The sequence below is a fragment of the Mytilus galloprovincialis genome, chromosome 7, assembly GCF_965363235.1.
Source record: "Mytilus galloprovincialis chromosome 7, xbMytGall1.hap1.1, whole genome shotgun sequence".
NCBI classification, from domain to species: Eukaryota; Metazoa; Mollusca; class Bivalvia; order Mytilida; family Mytilidae; genus Mytilus; species Mytilus galloprovincialis.
This window is the reverse complement of record NC_134844.1, coordinates 79,247,402-79,268,072: the sequence shown is the minus strand read 5'-3', so window position 1 is coordinate 79,268,072 and position 20,671 is coordinate 79,247,402. Positions and strand designations below refer to the sequence as shown.

Genomic DNA, 20,671 nt, shown 5'->3' with positions numbered 1-20,671 from the left:
GTTTTAGTGTCCTCAGAGACATATATACACATGTGTATATATGTCTCTGGTGTCCTTAATGCAAAAACTTTCTTCTTAGTCAGTACCATTAAGAATTCCTTTGCGGTATTTCTACACACCGAAATATATGGCCTAGCTTATTGGTAAAATACCCACTGAAAATACCACAGTACTTAGTGTCACTAATAGTCAAATTATTGTGCCGTGAAAACTGGAAATGAAGTTTAGCGGGACATAGGAAATTACAAAAATATTAGAATTGTTTACTTACATAGTGTAAGCGGGATGCGGGAATCTAAAAAAAATAAATAGTAACTATAAAGCGAGATCCGTGAACAGAACCCCCAATGAGACCCCATTAGTTGTGGCTTATTTTTGGTCTTTTTAGCTAGTTTCCTTCCCCTACATTACTTGTAAGTTGATCGTTTTTGTAAAGCAGCACTCGAGGTCTGACAGTTTAGAAAATTTAAATAATGGTATGCACACACACTCCCCTGTCAGCACAGACAATTATATTTTTGTAAACGCGCCAAACTCATTTCTTCCACAGTGAGACAAGCTTTACAATGTTGATGGTGGTGAAAATCTAGTCCAAATAATTATGACGTCTTGCAAGGCTATTTTATTTCTGGAACGCTTTCCTCTGACGAAGCCGAAATGTGAAACCAAATCAACAAGAAGTCTCACATTTATAATAGAACTGAATATAAAATCGAAATGTAAATGGGGAATGTATCAAAAGACCAAAGAGCAGATAGCAGCCATGCAAAGGGCACCAATGGGTCTTCAATGCAACGAGAAAATCCCACAACCCGAGGAGGGGTTCCTAACCAAAGACAAATGGGGGGGGGGGGTCCAACTTCATGTCCCCATTCAATACAATATGCTTTTTTTGAAAAACACTCCGTCACATTGACATGTGAAACAAGAGGTAAATTACAAAATACAATCACATACAATTAAAAAAAAAATAAAACAACTTAGAAATAAAATATTGGAAAATTACTTTATTATAATATTTTAACATTATAATATTTTAGTTAACTTTGAAATGAATATAGACACATTTTTAAATAATAAGTTAATATTTGTCAATGACAGTTAGTCCTTTCATTTTTGCTTAATTCTGATATTTCACATAGTACTCTGGAATATGCTGATTTCTGATATTTTTTAACTAATAAAGAATTGCATTCAAATAAATAATGGAATTCATTGCCAATTGCAGTTAAACACAGATTGCATGTCCTTTCTTCTTTTGGAATGACTTATACCATCTTCCCAGCTCTACTGGGATTGTACATTGCAGCATCTTAATTTTGAAATATATTTACGTTCGAATGGTGTTAATTTTAAAATTCAAATGCATTGATCGTCCAATAAAGAACAATGTAGAAAGGGGGGTTCCAACATGTCCAACCCTCAGACCCTCCTGGATCCCTGCCTGTGAGGCATGCTTTAGCTTGCCATTAAACAAAAATGTATACTAGTTGAGTGATAATGGACGTCATATTAAACTCTTTGATATTAAAAAAGAAACTAAAATAAAAATCATACAAAGGTCACAAAGGCCATAACTTCTGGCTCCTGACGTGGGAAAAGTGCAAAATGCAGTGGGGATGAAAGCCTTTACTGTAAATTCCTGAAATTACAATTATATAAATCATCTCACATCTTTGCGCATTTCTTGAAATTGGTCATATTAATAAATGCATGCAATATTTTCAGAAAATTTCAATATATAGGCTTTTTAAAAAAAGTCAATCTTGTGCATGATTTATCAATGATTATACTTGCACAATTAACGCATGTTGTTCTCAAAACTAAGAGGTGTCTATGCTATTTATGACAATTTTCATGGTTCAGCGGTTATAGTTAAGTTTTTGTGTTTTGGTCTGTTTTTCTCATACTTTATGCAATAGGTCTACTATATTTGTTGTATGAAATGATTGTAAGGTGTACATGTCTAGTGGGATGATGTCATCTGACCTTGATCTCATTTTCACGGTTCATTGATCAGTGTTTTTGTGATTTGGTCTATTTTTCTTAAACTATAAGTAATAGGTCAACTATAATTGTTGCATTGAAGCCTTGTTAGCTGTATATGTCTGCCTGGCATGGTTCATCTGACATTGACCTCATTCTCATGGTTCATTAGTCTTTATTTATTTATCTTGGTTAATGTTAAGTTTATGTGACAGTTGTGATAAAGCTTTATACTTAGGACTATCAACATATTATCAATGATTAGTAAAAGAAGGCGAGACATTTCAGCGTGTGCACTCTTCTTATTAAACACACATTAATATACATCATGTACATTAAACAGCAAAAAAAAATATTGATGCAAGATGCCATTCAATAATAACTTTTACTCTTTTATGTATAGGACAAGAACTATAGAAGATACAGAGAAATTATAAACAGCAGAAATGATAGGCAATTTAAAATTTGCAGAAGCAAACTAAACCTAAATGGTAAGGCCACTTTTATTTATTTTTTAAAGTTGTTGAACTTGAAAGATGATGATCATGATTACTATAAAAATTAAAAGATGTGGTATATTAAATATGAAAACTATCATGGCTTTAAGAAAGCAATTGTAGGCCTGTGACGGCCTTCAATAATGAGAAAATCCATACCCTATAGCCAAAGAAGGCAGCTATAAAAGACCCAAAGATGAAAAATTGAAACAATCCAACATGTCCAAACTGTAAAACTAATTGCCTAGTTTATTACAAAATAAATTACAAAAAATAAATATAACCGGTATGAAACAACAACAACAACAACCACTAAATTTTAGTGTCAGACTAAACTTACAAAAACTACAGGCTCTGAACTTTGGACAGGCACAATAGGAATATGGCAACCTATGATGTAAATTTCCTGCAAACACAGACTGGACATGCTGGACTAATGTAAATCAACTAATTTTTCGCGACTACTTTATTTTGCGTTTTATACTTTCTAGTCTACATCACAGCTAATTATTTTTCGCAAGTTTCAAGTTTACTTAATGAATTTTAATAAAGAAAGATACATATGAAAAACATTTATTGCTGTTTCTCTCTCCATTTATAACATTTTATTTGTTTATTTTGTGTATTTATAGGTGATCAGACATCTTGGTTTTCATGATCAATAGGTCATTACTGAAGAGGAAACTTAAAGTTGAAATTTATTTACAAAGTGCATAATTGGATTAATTTGAACTGGAATGTGTGCTTTCCTGAAAAAAAGAAACAGGAAATTTCATCATTATCACATGATAATGCCAATAAACAAAATGGAGTTCTATCATAGATACACAAAAACACTATTGCATAAAAGCAACAACATATTATATATATTATTCGAAAGAAAGGAGAATGCAGAACAAAGGAACACCAGTTTTATCCACTCATTTATATCGCTCCCTCATATCAAATATACGGAAGAAGATCATTGAAGAACAATTTGCAAAAATGTTTTCTCTTAGAATTGAAGGAAAATGTTATAAAGTGAATGGAATAATGTATTCACTGAATTCTTACGTAGTGGATTGAAAATTGTATACAAGCTGAAACAGAAGAAAATTTTAATTTAAAATAACACGAAAAGTGTATATTTTATTATTTAATCTGCAAATATCATGAATATATAAACAAATTCTTTAGAACACCACAAATGGTATGACATTCAAATTGGTTGCTTATTAATGTATTGCATTGAAACAATTACAAAGAAAACAGAATCATTTGCTACAAATTTTTTTCATTAATCATAGTTAAATTTTATAAAAAGTATGAACAATACCTAGATCTAAACAGTCAGACTTTATCAATTTTCAATGTCATTAAAATGTTGAGTCAAACATTTATGAAAGTTTTGAATATCATTTGCATCAACTATACAGTCTTGTAATAATTATATTCATACTGTTTGTATACATGGTATAGCGAAGAAATGTTTAACAAGAACAAATAAGGGAAATTTGATGTTCAGAAATTTCTTTAGAGGAAATTTGAAGAACAATGATTTCATTAGAGGAAATTTGTTGTCTTGAAGGAAATCTTTTTCCCTTGAAAAAAACAATTTCCCTTGAGGAAAAAACAATTTCCCTTTGAGGAAAAATCTTTTTCCTTTAGGGAAATTTGATTTTCCTTGAGGAAAACAACTATTCCTCTAAGGAAATTGTTGAAAAAAGGGGCATAACTTTTTTAACAGTGGTGCTAGAGCCAAACAATTTTAGGACAAATATCAGGGAACCAATACCAACCAAGTTATCAACTTCATTTTGACTTAACTCCAAAAATTAAGGTGAACAACTTTTGCACTCAGCGGAATTGCAAACTTGTCCCGGAGACAAATCTGCTTTTCTGAGATGTTTTACAAGGTTCCAAAAATGTGTTATGCCCTTCAGCTTTCCATCCAGCTAAGGCAGAAGTATATTCTCTTTTATTCTCATACATTCATATATCCAGTATTTGCAACAAATTGTAATTTTTCTGAAGAAAAAAATTCAAATGGAAAATAATGTTTGTATTGTAATATAGTATGTTCCCATGGGAAGAAAAATTGTTCCTATGTGAAAAAAAATTGTTCCCATGGGAAGAAAAATTGTTCCCATTGGAAGAAGATTTGTTCCCATGGGAAGAAATATTGTTCCCATGGGAAGAAAAATTGTTCCCATGGGAAGAAAATTTGTTCCCATGGGAAGAAAATTTGTTCCCATGGGAAGAATTAATTCCCATGGGAACTTTTTGTATTCATCTTTTCCCATGGGAACTTTAAAGTTCCTATGGGAACTCTAAACTTCCCATGGGAAAAGTAATTTTTCCCATGGGAACTTCCAATGTTCCCATGGGAAATTCTAATATTCCCATGGGAATTATCAAATTTCCCATGGGAAATGTACTTTTAATCAGCTGCAGTGACAAGAGTGACAACAGTGACAAGTTGGGACATATGGCATTTTTTCAATTTTTCAATAATCTATCACTGGGTAAATTTTTTTTTTTGATATCTTGTAAACCGACAAAGTCAGATTTGCCGATACCGGAATGGCAAATTTGTCCCGCACAGTGTTTTAATCTACCAATATTAATAGACAAGGTATGTGTGATAATAGAATTTAATTAAATGAAAATTAAATTCATTTATTGAATTAACATATACATGTATTGAGACTCGACAAATCGAGTCGTCCTTACTCTTATTATGCTAATTTGAGCATGTGACAGCCGAGTAATAAAAGTCCGTGCAATTTAACGGTCTCTTTTACCTTGAAAACTGAACAGAGTGGACGTTAAAAAATTAAGAGAAATATTTTACATACATTATCAAGATAAGTATTGTTTTAATTAGTTCGTTTAAGAATTCATATTTTGAATTTAATTCGGATTTAAAGATTTCATTTATGTTTTTTGTAATAATTAAATTAACTTATTACTTCGTCGAATTTAACGTGCGGATGGGCCACGTGGTATTGAAAAATTTTAAATGAATAATTTTTACTAGTACATGCATTGCCTAAATATTTTTAATTTCACATTTTAATTTATCCTTGATGCAGAATGTAAAAGTATTATACCTGTTATAATTCGTAGAGGCAGGTATGTGTATGTTTACAGATTAAGTTAATTATTCTTATTTATATATTTTACACGTCATTCTCGTGATATACATGTACCGGTGAGACATTTATTTAGATAAGAGACAATTTAAGGAATTAAATTATTGATTTAAGATTAAATGATTGAGTTGATAGATATGAGTAAATTAATATTGAAGTCGATGTATTGATACTGTTATAAAAATAAATTAAATTAAGAGACAGATGATACTAATTATGTGATGTTAGTCAGTACTTCAATTTTTAACCTATTTCGTTTATACAAATGCCTAGAATTGGTCGACGGAGAAATGGGAATGGGCGCGCACGAGTGCCCGTTGTTGAAGCTCAACCACCAGAGAGACGACTCGGAAGGAGGAACCGTGCAGTTGCTGCACCAGGAATTTAAGATGTGGGGCAGTTGTTGGTGAAGTACAAGCACCGCTTCCTATACCAATCCAGGCTCCTTTGCCTATTGAAAGACAGCCTGCCTTGCAAGGTCCCGTAACACCAGCGCTGAACGTACAAGCGCCATTTGCGCAAGTTGAAATTCCAGCTCCTGTACCAATGCCTAATCAAAATGGTGAGATAAATAATGATCCTATGCTTATACCTAATCAGTCAGAATGTGATGTTTACGTATCTCAAAATTTAAAAGAAAAAATATGGAATAGAGAATACATAGATTTGTCATTACTTCTTTATCAAAACTTTATTAGTCAAATTGACAGACCTCAAAATGTTATAAGTTATGATAATGCAGCCGGTTCACTTGTAATCACATCAAACAAAAACAGCGAAGTTAAATCTATTCAAAACATTGAGTCATGGACTGATGCATTTATAAACTATATGAAAATATTTATTTAACGTTTTCCAAATTTAGCTAATGAATTGACCACTTATATGTCAATCATTAGAGGTACACAAGTGTCTTTTGAGAAGATTTATTGTTATGACCAGCAATTTAGATTAAGAATGGCAAACAATCCTACAAGATCTTGGTCTTCCATTGATGGCATTTTATGGTACACCGTCATAGCTAATGGGGAACCGGAGGGTAATACAATTCAACAGACAAGTGTAGGTAATCGACCATGCTATGATTACAATTTTAAGGGAGCTTGTCACCGACAAAATTGTTTTTACACCCATTTATGTATGAAATGCGGAATGGCCCACCCTTTCGCTGGCTGTCCACAACAAGCAAATAGCAACCAGGCATATGCTCGTGCTCAAAATGCAGCCCGAGGCACATATCAAAATACAGTAAGAGTTGCTAGAAATTTTGCACTTAGAACTCAAACACATTTTCAAAGAGCAGCGAATTCGAATCAAGGATTTAGACCTCGAGGAAGCAGATTCCCTGCCCTTCGAATGGCCGCACCACACACATTTAACAATTAAATTTTATATTTTTCAGAATCTTTAATTAATCCGCTGGACATATGGTGTCTTGGCTTTACTCCGATCAATGTCACAGAATTAAATAAACTCCTTTTCAATTACCCAAATCAACATGATGCAATGATATTATATAAGGGATTTTCTGAAGGTTTTAGGTTAAATTATTTTGGTCCACGATGTAGGATTGAATCAAAAAATTTACATTCAGTCATCCAAAATCCTTGGGTGGCATGGGAAAAAGTCATGAGTGAAGTAAAAAATGGTCGCATAGCTGGTCCTTTTTTGACTAGACCTATATCTAATCTAAGGTGTTCGCCTATCGGTGTAATTCCTAAGAAAACTTGTGGATTTAGGTTGATTACGCACTTATCTTTTCCGCCAAATTTGAGTGTAAATGACTTTATTGATGAAAAGTTTACTACAGTAAAGTATTCGTCTTTCGACAATGCTATTGATTTGATTAAAAGATTGGGTTCAAATGTGGAAATTGGAAAAAGGACATTAAATCCGCCTTCAGATTGCTAAAAATTTATCCAGGGGACTTTGATCTATTAGGGTTTAAACTTAATGAATATTATTTCATAGATAAATCATTGCCTATGGGGTACTCAGAATCAAATTGCTTATTCGAAAAATTTTCAACTTTTATTCAATTAATGAGTCCAATTCAGATAATCTTGATCATTATTTGGATGATTTTTTATTTGCCGGTAAAAGCAATACTGAGGATTGTAAAAATCTGATGAATAGTTTTGATAGAGTATGTTGTCGTCTTGGAGTCCCAATTGCTCATGAAAAAACAGAAGGCCCTACAACAAAACTTAGTTATTTAGGTTTACTTATAGACACAGAAAAAATGCTAATACAAATTCCGGAGGACAAAGTATTGGAGTTAAAGTCGAAAATTAAATGGGTATTGGGTAGGAAAAAGATCACTTTAAGGGACCTACAATCTTTGTGTGGGTCATTAGCTTTTTGTGCAAAAGCTCTACCTGCCGAATTTATTTGGCAAGTAATCACGCAAAGAAACCGCATCATTTAATTTATGTCAGAATCACAGAAGGCATGTATCAAGACTTATTGGTATGGGAATTGTTTTTAGACAAATTTAACGGCATTAGTACATGCTTGACATTGATTGGACTTCAAATTCAGTTTTACAACTATTTACTGACAGCGCTGGTGGTTCAACAAAAGGGTGTGGCTGCTATTTCCAAGGTAAATGGGCTTTTCTTAAATGGCCTGTAGAATGGTCTGGTACTGAAGTTCTCAGGGATATATCATATTTAGAAATGATACCTATTGCACTATCTGTTTATTTATGGGGTAATCTATTTCAAAAAAAGAAAATTTTATTTAATTCGGATAATAATGCCGTGGTTGAAATTTTAAATAAGAAGACGTCAAAATCTATACGAATTATGAACCTTGTTAGACACATAGTATATTGGTCGTTATTAGGCAATTTTCACATAAAAGCACAGTTCATTCCTGGTTATACAAATATAATTGCAGATTGTATTTCTCGTAAAAAATTTCAGAAATTCAAAAGTCTGGCTCTGACATCAGATACACATCCAGCTACAATTCCGGAGGAATTTTGGATCATTTTAGGCCAGAAATAGCAAAGCTATTGGACGCATCGAATTCTCAGAACACATGGAAAACGTATAACAATGGACTGACTTCATTTGTTTCATTTAGATTAGAAGAAGGTTTAGGAAATACATGGCCGCCCAGTATTTCGCATTTAGTAAATTATGTTGCTTATTTATCAAAATTAGGGTATGCTCCTGCAACGGTTAAGGTGTACTTATCAGGTTTAAGCTATCATTTACGAATAAATGAGCTCACAGATTTGACTTCATCGTTCATTATACAAAAAATGTTGAAAGGAATGGACAAATTATATGGTGTAGTAGATAGTCGCAAACCTATAACTTTAGAAATATTAGCTCGATTAATAAACTCGTTGCAATTTGTCTGTTCTTCAGTATATGAATGTACGTTATTTAGATCCATGTTTTCATTAGCATTTTTTGCATTTTTGAGAATTGGTGAAATTACAATTAATAGAAATACGCAACATGTCATTAACAATGACGATGTCAATGTTTAACATCATTCACAATCTGCATATATCACGATTCCCTTTTCGAAAACAGACCAAAAAGGTTTATCTACAACATTAACAGTTGAAAGGTTTAATCAAGTAGATATTTGCCCGGTGAGATTGTTATTAAACTTTATTTCAATCAGACACAAAAACAATGGACCACTTTTTTGTCATTTTAACAAAACCGGTGTAACACGATATCAATTTTCTAGTGTACTATGCAAGACCATGAAATTTATTGATTGTAATCCAAATGAGTACAACACGCATTCATTTCGAATAGGTGCAGCTACACATTTTGCTATAAATGGCCATACTAATAAAAACATTATGACTTTAGGTCGTTGGAAATCTACATCCTTTAAACGTTATATAAGAATTGAGCTAACCAAATAACCTATAATTTCAGCTTGTCTTAGTAATGAAATATGGATTATTGGTTCTTCAATAATATGCAGTGCTCGTGATCACTCAGAGAACAGACCTTCAGGTAGTAATTTAGGTCTTTTAAAAAATAATAATTGTTTTTTGCGATGGGCAGGCAAATCTGGTATGAAATGGGACGATGTTGTTGGCACCGTTAACAGCATAATTAATTTATGCAGCAAAATTCCACATGCGTTGATATTGCATTGTGGTGGAAATGACATAGGAAATGTACCATGTGGTGCTCTGCTATATCACATTAAATTCACAATAGCAATTCTGTCTCAAATGCTCCCAAATTGCTCTCTTATATGGTCAAGCATTCTTCCCAGGCGTTCATGGCGTTACTCAAGCGATGACCATGCCATGGAAGTTACAAGAAAGAGAATAAATAGGGGAGTGAGATCTTATATACTCAAACATGGAGGATACGTTATCAAATATCCAGATTTTGACGACCGTCATCCAGCGCTATATTCTGACGATGGAGTACATCTATCATTTATTGGAAATGATATTTTCTTGAATCAAATTCAATCAGCACTTGAAACATTCATAAAGTATCCACATTGTGTTGTATTTCCTCACGATCACATTTAATTTAAAATAAACATAGTTCATATTGACAATGGATGGAAATACATTTATTTTGTGAAATTTGGTTGTTATATAAATGTTGAATTCGCAATATCTTTTATTATTTTGACTGTTTAAATGTTTTTAAGTTGATTATAGAATTTGAGATAACTGAATTGTCATGGGTAAATTTTGTGGCGGATTATCATTCTGTACTAAAGTCCGAATTATAATTTTGGCGAAATTTACTTCATTTTATGCAGACTATGGATAGCCCAGCTGCTAATTCTGAAATATTGCTGAATGGACCGCCCTTCAGTACACCAGCTTTGGATCGCCCAGCTGTGATACAATGATTAGTTCAATCGTCATCAACATTTTATTGATTGACAAATATTTTGGTTGTGTACTGTTGTTGTAACAGTTGTTGTTGTTTTATGAATGAATTTTGATTAAATGTTGCCATGACAATTCAATATCCAAACAAAATCAGTGTTTGTTATTTGTTGTAGTGAAATTCAAATCAAGGCATCAATGGCGTCTGTTCGTCAATTATGATAATTGGTTAATTTACACCAAGTGATAATTTTGATCAAACGATATATTCAATAATAGAATTTAATTAAATGAAAATTAAATTCATTATTGAATTAACATATACATGTATTGAGACTCGACAAATCGAGTCGTCCTTACTCTTATTATGCTAATTTGAGCATGTGACAGCCGAGTAATAAAAGTTCGTGCAATTTAACGGTCTCTTTTACCTTGAAAACTGAACAGAGTGGACGTTAAAAAATTAAGACCCATCCTCTCCCACCCTTAAGAATTGAACTTTGTTTGCTGCTGGTTTTATTTATTTTTCAGATGCTCCAGTCTTCATACAAATATCCGTCATGGTAACATGCTGAAGCAGTCACCCAACCGGAGCGAAATTTACTTCATTTTATGCAGACTATGGATAGCCCAGCTGCTAATTCTGAAATATTGCTGAATGGACCGCCCTTCAGTACACCAGCTTTGGATCGCCCAGCTGTGATACAATGATTAGTTCAATCGTCATCAACATTTTATTGATTGACAAATATTTTGGTTGTGTACTGTTGTTGTAACAGTTGTTGTTGTTTTATGAATGAATTTTGATTAAATGTTGCCATGACAATTCAATATCCAAACAAAATCAGTGTTTGTTATTTGTTGTAGTGAAATTCAAATCAAGGCATCAATGGCGTCTGTTCGTCAATTATGATAATTGGTTAATTTACACCAAGTGATAATTTTGATCAAACGATATATTCAATAATACGCCTATATCTAAAGTAATCATTATACTGCAATACGAAGATTCATTATACCACATCTATTCTTTGTGCATGCTTTAAACAGTGTACATCAGAGCATACTAGTTGCACATACAATGTCAATGGTGCATCTCAAAGGATAGGACAATTTACAGCGATTCGCATACGTCTACTAATATATAAATAATAATAACTGTTTATGGTTCTCTTTTCGTTTTATTTTTTTTCAAATCGCATTCTCTATTAAAAATAGTATAACAGATTTGAGCTCTACGAGTAGTTGAAGCAGATAAATCACAGAATAAAATATAAAATAAAATAGAATAGATATGATTAAATACGAATACTAACATTCACGTTTTCTTTTATTATTTAAATGTAACAATTCGTAATTCATTGTCTCGTTTAGTTGTAGTGTGTTGTTAGTTTGCCGTCTACTCCATGATTTCTTCATATTTGAACGGGTTTAATTTTAAGCTGAATTTAAAACAGTACACGCACAGTTTCAAAATAGAAAAAAATATTAATGATTTACTTGTAATTGAAATTGAATTTCTTTGTTAATTCCAATAATATTCTATTTCATCTTTCAGGATATGTCTAAAGTAGCACGAGTTACGTGTGTTCTCTGTACTAAGAGGACAAAAAATCATGATAGACGGTTTCTTGGTGGAGAAGGTAATAAAGGACTACGCAAATACTTGTACAAATATTTTTTCCTTAATGTTGATATATGTGATGTTATATGTGGAGCATGTAGACGTAAATATTACAGACAATATGATGACAAGTCAATTACCAATGCTAAACCAGACAAACAGGTACTACCAGCAGCAAGCACATCACAACAGACACTTGTTTCGCCTAAAACTATAACGTTGTCGCTGTCTTCAATAGGTGGAAGCCACTCAACCTGCTTCGTTTGCAGGAAACGAGGTCCTAAACTAATTGTTGTTTCTTCCTCAACAAGGCTAACTACATTTGTACAAAATAATATTATAATACCTGCAGGAGCGAGATGTTGCCCTGGTCATATTTCTGATGAGAATTTCAGTGAACAAGCCATTGAATGTTTATCTGACTTAAGAAAAACAACAGATTTTAACCGAAGTGATATTTTGGACCTTCTTCAAAAAATAAGAATGCTACTCCTAAAAAATGAAGACAAAAGATTGAATTTTGATAAAGACTCCACATTAAGTGATGCAGAGTACATCAGTTTAACAGGCATTGATAAAACATCATTCAGTAATTTAGCATCACATCTCGTTTCAATTAGAGATACGAAGGTGCGTAGTTCAAGAACATGCTTAGGCATTTTTTTGACAAAAATGCGGTCAGGTATGTCCAACAAACTTATGGCAACTATTTTTAACGTAGGAAAAGATTCGATCCGCCGAGCAGTTACAACAGTCAGAAAAAATCTTATGCAGACATTCGTACCAAAGCACTTAGGATTCAACCATATTTCTAGAGAGAACTTAATTGAAAAAACCATACTAGACCTCTTGCCCAGACATTATTTGGCAATGAATTCAATCCTGCAATTCTTGTAATTGACGGAACATACATATATATCCAGAAAAGCGGTCAATTTCAGTTTCAACGCCGTACATTCAGCATGCATAAGCATCGGCCTCTTGTCAAACCCATGGTTTTCGTAACCACTACAGGTTATTTTGTCAGCGTTATGGGTCCATACCTGGCAGATAGTAAAAATAATGACGCCAATATACTTAAGCATATAATTGCCTCAGACAATGAGCAGATTAAAAGTTGGTTGCAGAAAGATGATGTTTTCATTGTTGACCGTGGATTTCGGGACTCAATTGATCTGCTTGAGGAATTAGGAATACAAACAGAAATGCCTTCGTTCTTAAAGAAAGGCCAGGCACAGTTTACTACAGAAGAAAGCAATACTTCAAGATTAATAACAAAGATTCGCTGGGTAGTTGAATCCGCAAATGGCAGAATTAAGACATGGGTGTTCTTTAACCATGTGATGCCTAACTCACAAATACCGTATATTGGAGATTACCTACGCATTGTATGCTCAATATGCAACAAGTATTTCAAACCACTTAGTTCTGGTGATCCAGAGGAAGACCAATTACTTGGATGTAAAATGATTTATCTTTCTAAGCAAAATAATCTCCTTAAAGAAAAAATTGAGTCGGAAAATCTTGACCGCATTAGATCTAATTCTACTACTTGGTGTAAGATTGATGCTGCGTCTATTGAATTTCCTTCTATTACTGAAGAAGATCTCAGAAACCTTACCTTAGGCGTTTACCAGATAAAATTGGCTAAATCATACGTAGCTGAACATGTTACTGAAAACAGTGACTTTGAGGTACTAGTACATAAACAGGAAAACAATTTGATATGTGCAAAAATCCAAAGTAGACATGTTTCATCTAAAGCTCATTTGTTATGGATTCAATACGATGAAGTGACTGTTCTTGGCTGGTTCTGCAAATGTCGTGCTGGGGCAAGAGTAGTTGGTATGTGTGCACACGTTTCGGCAGTTATCTGGTATTTAGGGTATGCTCGCTGTTTGGACATACCCTATTGTTCTGGTGACGATTGGACAAAATATCTCATAGATGCACGTAATATGCCAGAACCCGAAATTATTGATGAAAGTGATGAAAGTGACTGCGTTGAAGAATGATTGTGTAGCTCATGTCAACTTTTATGTTATGTGCTAAAATATTTTTATATCATGATGTTAGCAATCTATCATATTAAATCTCTCTTTGTTGAGAGTTATGACAACAAAAAGGTTACACATGTTCAACCCCTTTCACGATTTCAAGAGTATGATATCTTACATAGAAGAAATCTTCGATAAATATGTTGAATTGGGCCTTATACTAGTGCATTTTATTCGTCTTTGAGTTTGACTGTTCATTTGGTATCTATTGTCCCGCTTTTTTTAACATCTTGATATTGTAATTAAAGTTTTTAATGTTATAGTCATATTTAAAATATTAATGTATATATATGTAGTATGTCTGTATTACTGAAAACCATCTGTTCATTTACTTAACTTAGAATTTAATCACTTTTAAAGGGTTTCATTCCATAAAAAGTTCTATTGAATAAATAAATAGTACTTGTTAAATAGTGGTTTACACAGACATTCTTTTCACCACAACAAACATAAGTTACAGCAGCCATCAGTAATTGTGGTGGGCATTTGAGGCATTTTCGCTCCTTCAAATTACAATTTTAACATATTGATGTTGTTGATAGGTAGCGGTTACTGTGGAAATACAAAATGCTATGTGTTTTAACTCTGTTGAACAGTTTCTAATTAAACTATTTGCAGTTGTTCTTGTTCAAAATGACATATGCATACTCACAGTCGGACACACAGAAAAAATTACAGATATACTAGATGAAATAATATAAACATATTCTACAAATTCTTTACGTTTCAAGACTATTGGTTAATTTGTGGTTAAATATACATGAACTAATGTCATTTTCAAAAAGCATCGACCAAACTGTCTGCTATTTCAGAAACAACAATTAAAAAAAGACTTTTCATTTTTTAAGATGAAACAAAATTTCCACACACGGTAAAAAAAGGGTAAGATTTTGTATCGTCATATTTTTGAAACCATGGTAACATATGCTATGGTAAATACAAATAATCGAGACCACAAAAGAGAAAGTATCTAACTATTTATTCTTATAACGTCTTTTTGTGTGTTTTGTATATAATAAGGTATCTTTGTTTTGATTTTTTAACTCAAATACGTGCAATAATAACAACACTAGTTTCAAAATTGATTAAAAATTCGTTTTTGGTATTAATAAAGGGGTTCACTTTGATGACGTCATACACAGTGATTTCAAGTAATATATACAATATATATATATTTTTGGAAAGCAGACACCTATAGGATATTTTGAGAAAAAAATTGTCTACTTTTGAAGTGGGGCCGATTTTGACCCTTAAAGCCCCTACGACCAATCAAGACAGTATTTTTAGCAAAATTTTTGAGAAAATGTTTTAGGGTTCCAAAAAATTATTTTACAAGAATCAGGTACACCCCATATCATTTTGGTCTTTTCAAATTTCTTAGATATGTATTTTTTCAATCACTCATAACTAAAAGTTAAAATAGTATGCATTTTGTTCTACAAAATTGACAGCATGGTAAATTTTACACAAAAAAGCGTCAAAATATGATAAAACATTCTTATATTAACACCTACCTATAGTTTTTTTGAGTAACATATATTCAAATTGTTCCACTTCAACTTCATAGAAAGTATGAAAAAAAGTTTAATTGTGTAACCGTGATTTTTTTCACTATAATAGCGAAAAAATAGGTAAAAATCGATGAAAAATGGAAAAATCATCAAAATTTGGGCATTTTCAAAGGGACGTAGCAAAAAAAAAGAAGTGCACCACCATATGATGTTTTCTTTACCAATTATTTTGTAACAGACTTATAAATCCAAAATCAGGTTTAGAAAAAAGTTTAATTCTAGAAGTTTTTGGCTCCTCAGAGGTGTACATCCTTAATACGCCAGACGTGCGTCTCGTCTCCATACGACTCATCAGTGACGTTAGGATCAAAATAGTTATAAAGCCAAATAATTACAAAGTTGAAGAGCATAGAGGACCTAAAATGCGCAAAAAATGCGCCAAATACGGCTTAGATAATCTAATAACATTTTATTGACACCAGAAGTCGCCTTATGTAAACCGGAGGTAGCACGACGAACGAGGATAAATCTTTTGAAAAAAAGAAAAACAGAAAAGTAACAAAATCAAAGCTATTCTTAACAAGATTGTGTCCATAGTACACTGATGCCTCACTCGCACTATCATTTTCTGTGTTCAGTGGACAGAAAATTGTGGTTAAAACTTTAATTTGGCACTAACATAAGAAAGATAGTAGTATCATGGGGAACATGTGTACTAAGTTTAAAATTGATTAGACTTTAACTTCATCAAACCCTACCTTGAAACGGGACAGAAGGATGAACGGACGAACGGACACACAGACCAGAAACCATAATGTCCCTCTACTATTGTCGGTAGTGCATAAAAAAATGGACAGTTGAAGGTACCATAATAGTTTCTTACAGGTAAATGAAAGTCTAATCACTGAAATAAAGAACGAGAACAACAATGTCTTAAACAAAAATCGAAGAATAAAAAATTGATAGCTAAATTAACTTTTGTTTATATAACAAACTAATATATATCATTTTACAATAGAAACATTTCAAATAAAACAAATTCTAAAATAAACTTACGTACTATCCCTGAAGTTTGATATAATATATTGATTAAAAAAGGAAAACACACAAACATTCTTTCAAATTAAATCTAAGACCATCGTTCGTCTACAAACTATTCATCAGGTGCGCAGTTTAGGTAAAATAATGACATATAAACATGACTGATAAAATAGCAGAACCAAAGCATAAAGTTTCCATTGTTCCAATCCAATATTGCGTGCTCTGAAAAAGACACAAAAAAACAACAAACAATAATACATATATTTAATGAAAATTACATAATAAAACTAATAACTTTAACACGTTGAGTTATAGTTATTTATTACATTTAGAATAATATTGGCTATCTTCTCTGTTTAAGCCTTTGGATTGATATTTATACCCCATGATGAAGATCACAAAAAGTTAAAAGGCCAACAAATCGTTCAATATCAGCCCAAGAGCTGCTGATAATACATGCGCTATAGAAATTGACATGTTATGATCTTTTTATCATATGCTTCAACCATAGAGAAAAATAACAGATTCATATAGTGATTCTTTTACGTGGTTCCAAACTAGAAGTTCATAGAGTGAAAAGTTCATGGACCTCGTACCACAATTTTAGTACATTCGATATGAAATCTTTCTATCATATGAATCAACAGAGAAGAAAAACATTTTAATATGGACGAATCGACAAAAAAACAATTCAACAATATACATAATGAACAGTTTGGAAAAGTCAACTTTTTTAAAGTAACTTTCTAAATTATGTTTGACACTTTTAAAAAATGCATTTATTTAATAATTTGTTTGGGTTTTTTTGGTTTTTTATTATTATTATTTTACAAAATTTACTTTCCAGTATCCAAATAACTGTTTTTACACTACTTTGTTATGTTTTTCACTGAAAACGTAGCATTGAGGTGTATTTTCCGGAATTTGCCGAGTATTACCGGAATGCCATGCGATAACGTTACGGAAAGGCATGTGATAAACTTTTCATATCAGCCCACTAACACCAATTCGAAAAATATGGAATTTACGTTAATTTAATGCTATTATCATACAGTAAAAATCATATGTTAATTGATCTAAGTATATGATAAATATAAATTAGGTCACTATCACACTGTGCAACAAATTGATCTTCCCGACTATCTTTACAAATGGTATTTAGACTACAGTCCTATCAAAGGGATCAAGTCTTCATTACTTAGTATTAAGCACCAACGTTAATTGGTTTATACCAAAAATAAATGCAAACAATAAGAACTTAGTACCTTGAAATGTGTCTTTTATGAATAAAACTCAAACGTTCATCATCATTTTTTTAGTCTGTTATAAAATTGTCAGTTTACTTTTGTATCATTGTTTTGTTATTACTAAGAAATGTAATACCACCACTAACGTGCATCTGCGGGTACTACAATTAACCTAAAATGAAATATACACAGTCCCCCCGCTTTTACTCAATTATATTCCTAAAAATGTATGAGAGGTAAGATAACAGACCATCCATGTAAATACCCGTGAAGCAATACATTGGAAGTAATAAATAAGTCCTGGTAAGTCATGTTAGTTTACTAAAATGTGAATACATGCTTAGTAAATAAACCTTGTGTATACCCAATACGAAACACAAATTCTAAGATTTAATGTTGTCAACGTTTAAGAAGGAACACTTGGCGTCTTACATGTCTACAATTATTAATTTCTTTTTCTTGATAGATACAAAGGCAGTCACGACATAAGTTATTTGATTGTGCCATTGGTACTTTTCCACTTTTTTGGAAATTTCGTACTGAAATATTTTGTAAGTTTAATACTTTTATATCAATCGCAGAAGTAAGATTCTTGCGTTATCATGGGTTTGTTTTCGCCTTTGATTTATTGTTAGCAACACATTTTTAAATCAAATTATGGTGTATATCTATAACGTATGTGGACAAAAATTTGGCTGTTTGTTCATTGCTGCATTAACCAATTATGTTCGTTTGGGTTGTTCATACAACTCATGCAGATAAATAAATGGACTAATTGGTTGAAAATCGTATTCAAATTTCTTTCAATCATAGTTCTGCAATTTGTAAGTAACATTCGTTTGCGATTCATTAAAGAAAATATAAACGAATCAGAATTCGCCAAACTCTCCAAATCCTATTTCTTGGAGTATTCTTTCAATTGTATGGTTTGCAAACAATATTTGATTCTGTTTTTGTGTGATTGTTTTATGATTTGTTTACTTAGAATATCGTATAAAATGATTTCAAAAAGATTTGTTAACTTTGTTCGCTAAAATTGTGTCATTTTGTTATGATTTGTACAAAAGTTATCATTGATATGTTCATAAGGATCAATTTACTGTTAACAAACCTTTTAAATTTTGAAATACTGAGGTTTTTTTTACCTCAGGAATAAATTACCTTACCTGTATTTGTCAAAACTTTCAGGAATGTTTGGTCTTCAATGCTCCTCAACTTCGTATTTATTTGGCCTTTTAAACATTTTTGATTCGAGCGCCTCTGATGGGTCTTTTGTACACAAAACGCGTGTTTGGCGTAAATAGAAAATTGTATTCCTTGTATCTATGATGAGTTTATTAACTGGCATTCGAATATTAGGAAATGATTTGAAAATGATTTGTTAACTTTGTTAGCTATACATCATGGTGTGATTCATTGATGATTTACTAAAATGAAAACAATGTTATTGCATTCAGATTTTCTGTGTTTGTCTTTATCTTTATCATGGTCATTAGATTAGTGTTTGAGGAATTCAATTGTTAAAATATTCAAACATGTCAAAGGTGTTAACCTTGAATATTTTGAAACTTTGCATTTCAATATCTCGTTATAATTGAGTACTGTGTGGAAATTTTTTTCAAAATAAAAATATGTGAAAAACAAATCGAGACAAGAAATCAAAGAGTAGCTTCCTGAGTTAGCAGACAGTATGCACTCGCAAGTTTTATGTTTTAATTTTTATGATGTTTACTGGCGAGGTCTAGAGCTGTAGCAGATTTGACCCATCGGCTGCTAGTCAATGTTGTTTCCCAAATGGTTGTCAAATCTGGTTATATTCAAATTCTGAAGAAGTGAGAGAAATTTTTCACAGAGGGAATAATTGCTCCCTCATGACAACCCGAAATAATATTTCCTTAACAATGAGAGGAGTAGTTAAGGTAAAACCAAAGACAAGTACACTTCAAAGTTTGAGTGTCTGACGGGCAGAACAGATTTTTCCTCCAGATTTGAATAATTTACTCTGAATCAATGATAGTGATTTACTTTACGTTGGAAGATGATTCATTTCTGATTTGTTAAAGACTTGATTTTCTTATAGTTTCTTCATAATTTAAAAACATTTTTTTTGTAATTTTCTTGAGGTAGGAATGTGATTTTATTCTGATTTGTTGACGATTTGATAACAATTTGTTTATAATTTCTTTGCAATTTAAAACAAATTTGTTTGCGATCTGCTGCAAGAAGATAGCAGTTACCTCTGATTTGTTAATGATTTCAAAACAATTTCTTCACAATTTGTTAATGTTTGGCCTGTGAATTGGAAGCAATTTGTTTGTAATTTTGTAATTTGTTATTGTGATTTGTCAGCTCATTTGCATGTGAAATTTTATCACTTTCAAATCAGCGAAATCAAATTATATGGGTATCATTTGCTACCATGATTGTTTCCTCACTTTGTTTTTGTTTGGACAATTTGTCAATTTGTCTAATAGAACGGGACTATATACATCTGTTTCTTAGAAACAACATTATATCGCTTTGAATCAGGGATGGGCACAATTACTGATAAATGTAATCGATTAATAATCGATTACATGAAGGTACTTTGTGCAATCGATTATTAATCGATTACTCATAATTTTGTATGAAATTGATTGCAATCGATTACTTTATCAAAAGTAATTACATAACTTTTCGATTACTGTGAATTACATGCTTCAAAATTAAAAAAAGTAATAAAAGTAAGTTAAAC

The 20,671-nt window shown here is 32.0% G+C and overlaps 1 protein-coding gene and 2 long non-coding RNA genes across 4 annotated transcripts; all 3 read left to right on the top strand.

Annotated features, from left to right (window-relative positions):
* The first annotated feature begins 455 nt into the window (after positions 1-455).
* Positions 456-3,867, top strand: LOC143083744 (uncharacterized). Of its 2 annotated transcripts, XR_012980867.1 has the most exons (3): positions 456-476; positions 2,390-2,477; positions 3,116-3,867. It is a non-coding gene; the product is annotated as an uncharacterized LOC143083744 (long non-coding RNA). The 2 variants fall into 2 exon arrangements; XR_012980866.1 differs by lacking the exon at positions 456-476 and having other exon boundaries at positions 1,995-2,477.
* Positions 3,868-6,071: 2,204 nt separating this feature from the next.
* LOC143083743 (uncharacterized) lies at positions 6,072-10,610 on the top strand. Its single transcript, XR_012980865.1, has 2 exons — positions 6,072-6,179; positions 9,529-10,610. It is a non-coding gene; the product is annotated as an uncharacterized LOC143083743 (long non-coding RNA).
* A 1,328-nt stretch (positions 10,611-11,938) lies between these two features.
* Positions 11,939-14,398, top strand: LOC143083742 (uncharacterized). Its single transcript, XM_076260034.1, has one exon. It carries the CDS (start codon positions 13,044-13,046, stop codon positions 14,094-14,096), a length of 1,053 nt encoding a protein of 350 aa, XP_076116149.1. The 5' UTR covers positions 11,939-13,043; the 3' UTR covers positions 14,097-14,398.
* Positions 14,399-20,671: the final 6,273 nt, after the last annotated feature.

What these genes read in the sequence shown, in the direction of transcription:
- LOC143083742 (XM_076260034.1), top strand. Translation starts at nt 13,044, where the DNA reads ATGCATAAGCATCGGCCTCTTGTCAAACCCATGGTTTTCGTAACCACT.